This window comes from Indicator indicator, chromosome 33 (genome assembly GCF_027791375.1).
Source record: "Indicator indicator isolate 239-I01 chromosome 33, UM_Iind_1.1, whole genome shotgun sequence".
NCBI lineage: Eukaryota > Metazoa > Chordata > Aves > Piciformes > Indicatoridae > Indicator > Indicator indicator.
This window is the reverse complement of record NC_072042.1, coordinates 6,032,820-6,038,308: the sequence shown is the minus strand read 5'-3', so window position 1 is coordinate 6,038,308 and position 5,489 is coordinate 6,032,820. Positions and strand designations below refer to the sequence as shown.

The window sequence follows — 5,489 nt, the reverse complement described above, 5'->3', positions numbered from 1 at the left end:
CCCTAGCACCAGAGCCTGACGATCACCTCAGGGTCAGCAGGCTCCTGAGCTCCACACTGTGACACCTTAATCATTTAATCTCCCTGTCAGACTGCTTACAAGTTTAAAAGCACAGTGGCATCAGACTGCTAGGAAAAGGATTTGTGCTGGAATTCACAGACTCCTCAGGAGGAACAAGCTCCTTTTCCTCTGGCCAAGAGGAAACCCATCCTATTTGTTCAGTGACACCTATGAAACCTTTGGGTAAATGACTCTGAAGGAAATGACCCAAGGTGAAGCCAGCAGCAGTACAAAGAATTGTGGTTTATTGATCATGCTCTGTTGAAGTTCACCAACTTGTTCCACTTACATGAACACAAACTATAGGTTAATTCATTTGGAATTGAAAGGCTTGAAAATCCAGTTCTGGAAAATTTACTTGCACAGAAGTAAACAGAACCACACAAGGTCCCCAGTTATGTACAGGTCTGTTCCCAAGTGCTGATGATTCAAAAGAAACCCACAGGTCATACCTGAAGTGAAGTTTATTCAAGTAAGCCAACCTGACTGGTAGAAATCAGGAATTTAATGCATGAAGTTTACTAAGCACAGAGGAAGAAGCTGAGTACCAGCAATAAAAGAAGCTGCTGAGGAACCAAAAGATAACAAATAACAAAAAGCTCAAATTCTAACATCACCTAAGCACTGCATCTGATCAGCAGACACCTTGAATTACCAAGGCTACATGCTACACTCATCAGATCTTGGAAGGAAACAAAGTATTACCATGCCAGGCCCCAAGTGTTCAAAGCCAGGATGGATGAGGCCTTGAGCAACCTAAGCTGGTGGGAGGTGTCCCTGCCCATGGCAGGGAGTTGGAACTGGATGATCTTTAAGGTCCATTCCAACCCAAACCAGTCCATCAATCTCTGATTCCCATTTACTGTTCTGGAACACAGTTACTGTAAAAACTGGCTGTGGCAAGGATTAAACCAGTTTAAAACTCTTTATGTTATTTGCAGCCTAACTGCTTTGTGGCTTCCTTGCCACAAACACACCACTTATCAGATCACTCCAAAATTTCATGTTCTATACTTTTTTAATTATTCCACAAACTAGAAGTGGAAAGGAATGAAATTTTATCCATATTGCTTTTTGTTTTTATCAAGCCACCCTTCACAGGTCTGTTTAAAATATTAGATTTTTTTTTAACTGAGTGTTTTCAGCTTCAGTAACTCTGCTGTCAATTAGAAATACTTGGGACTTGTAAACTCTTGAACAGTTGCATTACAGCAAGTGGAGGTTTTAACTTGTAACTGTTTTTTTTCTCAGGCTAGGATGGTAGCACCATATGAAATGAAGTGAAGGGTTAGGTGAGCCCTCATGGTTTAGAAGCAGCCCAGTTGCAGGAACAGAAAATAACAGGGCTGAACAAATGCATGAATCTTGGGAAATTAAATTGGTTTTCAAAATCAGCAAGAAACACCCCCCACAATCGGTTGCTTCTAACTAATGGGAGAAAAGACTGAAAAGAAATATACCCTAGATAAGTTATTGTTTAGCCTCTACAGAAAAGAAAAACTCAATGATTTAAAATTAAATAAAATCAACATAAAAAATAAAGCATAATGGCCTTTTACTTTGCATATATTACATAACGTTCAAATTCTCTCCTAAAAAAGGGGGCAGCTTTGTTTAATTTGCTTTGAAGGTGGACACCAAAATGCATTCCACTACAAAATCAGGCTCCCCTCCCTTCTGCCCTCGGTTTTTTCTCCCACGCTTCCTCGCATTCAGGGGCCGTCGGAGCGCAGCTCAGGAGGCAGCTGTGGCGCAAGCCCGCACGGAGCGAGCCCCACCGCGGTGGGACTCCTCGTTCCCAGCATAGTCAGAGGCCCGGCCACAGCGAGGCGTGCCAGGCCGCACCGGGCCACGGGGCAGGAACGGGCGAGCGAGGCCTTGGGGAGGCCAACAGAGCCCCTCATACGAGCTCGCCTGTCCCGCCGCGCACACAGCAGTCGTCCACTAAGCGAGCTTGGGCCTGGGGAGCCGAATTTCCTCCCGGCCGCCCCCCACCGTGTCCCGCAGCTCCACGGCGCCGCCGCCTCGCGGGTAGGCCGAGCCGCACCGGCCTCCTTCCCGCCGCCATTTTCTTCGCGGCGGCTCCTCACAGGAGCCTGCGCAGGGCGAGTGCGGCGTGGGGGGGGAGGTGGGGGAGGGCACGGCAGCGCCTCCTCGGAGGATCGCGGCGCCAGAGGCTTCGCCCACCGCAGTGGGGGCCTGTAGCGTCCCGGCTCAACCGCGCGTCCCGTATGGGGGGCTGCTCCCCTGTTTCCCTGCCCGCCTGACCCGCCCTGAGGCCGGCACTTACGCGGAAGAACCCCGCGTCCATCTTGCCTCCTCCGCCTCCTCCTGGTCGCGGCGCGCTGCCGTCCCGGCGTGCACCGCGAGCCCGCAAGCCTCCTCGCACGCTCTGCCGCGCGGAGGGGGGAGGAGGCGGAGCCACGCATCCGCATAGGCCCCTCTACCTTTGCTGATTGGTGGCAGAGGCCGCGGAGGGTCGCTGCGCGCGCGGAAGCCGACCAATCAGGAAGCGCAGCGTTCGTCCGGGGTGAGGGGACGGTTGGGAAACGTCCTTCCGCGGCGCGCGGGGAGGGAGTGGAGGGGGGCGGTGCGTGAATGAAGTCTGTTCTCGCGAAATGCTGACGTTCCGCGCGCGGTCCGCAGCGCGCGTGTCAGGTGGCCGCGCTGCTAACGGCGAATGCGCTGGGGAGTAACGACCGCGAGCGCCCCCTGCCGCCCCGGCGGGGCGAGGAAACCTCTGCAGCCTCTCTGCGGGGGCCTGCTGGCGCCTTCCGGCGTGAATCCTCTCGGGACATGTCCCCACACCGCGTCCCCTGTCCTCCTCGGCAGAACAGGGGGGCCCTGGGCCCATGCGGCCTCAAAGAGGACATCGGGATTGCGACAGCGCAAGGGCCCGAGCGGGTGACTGCTGTGAGGGGCCTGGAGTGGTGGCTACCGTGAGGGGCTTGGGCCTCGAGGGGCGACTGTTGTGAGGGGTTTGGGCCTTGAGGGGTGACTGCTGTGAGGGGTTTGAGCCTTGAGGGGTGACTGCTGTGAGGGGTTTGGGCCTCGAGGGGTGACTGCTGTGAGGGGTTTGGGCCTCGAGGGGTGATTGTTGTGAGGGGTTTGAGCCTTGAGGGGTGACTGCTGTGAGGGGTTTGGGCCTTGAGGGGTGACTGCTGTGAGGGGTTTGGGCCTCGAGGGGTGATTGTTGTGAGGGGTTTGAGCCTTGAGGGGTGACTGCTGTGAGGGCCCAGGTCTGGAGCTGGATGAAGTTTACTTAAATAAAGTTGGATTCTGTTTAAAGCACACTAGCTGCATCCTGCCTTACCTGCAGCCAGCAGGAAATGCCACATCTGACAGGCACATGAATTTTCCATATGTTCTTTGGGAAAATAAATTGGTTGTGGGACTCGAGGCCCTCAACCTGCTTAGGTTTAAATGATTGTGCCTCTGCACTTGGCACATGCAAACCTGGGGACAGGTCCTTAACAGTCCTGGCACCATGCAGTGGGCAGAATGTGGCCTGGGCTGGGGGTGCAAGTTCCTGAGATTTAGTCAAGTTGACAGCTAAACTTGGGAGTATTTTATGGGTTTGTCTGTTGAGAAATTGTAGAATCAGAGTGGTTTGGGTTGGAAGGGACCTTAAAGATCATCCACTTCCAATGCCCCTGCCATGGGCAGGGACACCTCCCACCAGCCCAGCTTGCTCAAGGCCTCATCCAACCTGGCTGTCAACACTTCCAGGCTTGGAGCCTCCACAACTTCTCTGGGCAGCCTGTTCCAGTCCTTAGCAACCTGATGGGGAAGAATTCCTTCCTAATGTCTCATCTAAATCCAGCTTCTTCCAGTTCTTCCTGTCACTCCCTGCCTTTGGCAGAAGTCCCTCTCCAGCTCTCCTGTCGCCCCCTTCAGATACTGGAAGGCTGCTTAAAGATCTCCCTGGAGCCTTCTCCAGGCTGAAGAACCCCAACTCTCAGCCTGTCTGAGCAGAGCAATCCAAGTGGTAACCTTTTGGAGGGGAGGAAGACACTAGATGGAGCTCTGAGCTCTCTGCTGAAATAAAGGGAGGGAGGGATCCAGACCTTGCAGTGTTTGGAAACAGGACTCACCTAGAAATTAACATTTACACCTTTTACTCCTGTAAAGTGCCAAGTGTCAGGCTGAAGGATCCAACCTGCTGAAGCCATCAATTCTAGAGGACCTTTAGAAGCCCAACTAATTCTATACAAGCCCCACTCCAGCCCTTAGACAGAAATTGAGCCATAATTCCTCCTGTGACCTGCAGACCAAATGTTCTTATCCACACTGCTGAATGCAGCCCCACGGGTGGCTTGTGAAGAGAGAAACTGAAGCAAGGAGCAGAGCAAGGAACTGCAAAGTTGCTTTCACCACGTTGCTGAGTGAGAAGCCACCCTGAGGAGCTGTGCCACTGAGGGATCCACTTGGTGTTCATTTGCAGATCCCTGCTGAGTTGGTTTGATCATAATTAATGTATTACACTCACACTGCCTGCTCTCTCCAGAGGCTGATGTGGTCTGGGATGTCTTTAACAGACCCAATTTGCAATGTTAGCTTTCAGTTGGGTTTGGGTTGGTTTGTTTGGAAGTTTTTAACCAGCAGGATTAGCTGATGGCAAGGCTGGAGGCAGCTGAAATGTCCAGTTCTGGGCTCCCCAGGTCAAGAGACAACTACTGGAGAGAGTCCAACAGAAGCTACAAAGATGCTGAGGGGCCTGGGGCTGAGGGCCCGGAGAAGAGCAGCCCCAGAGGGGATCTGAACAGTGCTCAGCAAGAGATAAAGGGTGGGGGGCAAGAGGCTGTGGCTGGGTTCTTTCTGCTGTTGGCCATTGGTAGGGCAAGGAACACAAACTGGAAGCCAGGAGGTTCCCTCTGAACAGGAGGAGAAACTTCTTTGGTGTGAGGCTGCTGGAGGCCTGGAGCAGGCTGCCCAGAGAGGTGGTGGAGTCTCCTTCTGTGCAGAGCTTCCAACCCCCCCTGGCCATTGTGCTCCTGGGCAAGCTGCTGTGGGTGCCCTGCTGGAGCAGGGGGGTTGGACTGGGTGAGCTCCAGAGGTCCCTTCCATCCCCTCCATGCTGGGGTTCTGTGTACACTGGAGCTTTTCCAAAGCCTGGGGGGTTGCAAGTTGGAAGCCAGCTACTGAGACAGGGCAGGTGGAGTCAATGCTGAAGGAGGCTGTTCCTGGAAAGCTGCTAAATCCATAGGGAATTTCTCAGGCGTCACTGGGGCAGTGCAGTGTTAAAAACAGGGATTTGTGTTTCTTGAGAGTGTGATTGTGCTTGGTCAGCACAAGCTCTGGGTTTTGCTGACAGGAGTTGGAATGGTTGAGAGGCCTCCCAGGCTGTGCCAGCAGCAGGGTTTGGGTGTTTCAGACCCAGCCTGGTCCCAGCTGTGATGCTGCTGCCAGCAGCAGCAGTTCCACCAGCC

The 5,489-nt window shown here is 53.3% G+C and overlaps 1 protein-coding gene across 13 annotated transcripts in view; it reads right to left on the bottom strand.

Moving 5' to 3' along the window:
* The window catches only part of SRRM1 (serine and arginine repetitive matrix 1), a 19,962-nt gene extending 17,577 nt beyond the window's left edge, over positions 1–2,385 (bottom strand). For all 13 annotated transcript variants that reach the window (XM_054395326.1, XM_054395328.1, XM_054395333.1 and 10 more), the window contains exon 1: positions 2,351–2,385. In XM_054395326.1, coding sequence (XP_054251301.1) covers positions 2,351–2,371 — 21 coding nt within the window. In that variant the 5' untranslated portion in view covers positions 2,372–2,385. The remainder of the gene's footprint in view (positions 1–2,350) is intronic.
* Positions 2,386–5,489: the final 3,104 nt, after the last annotated feature.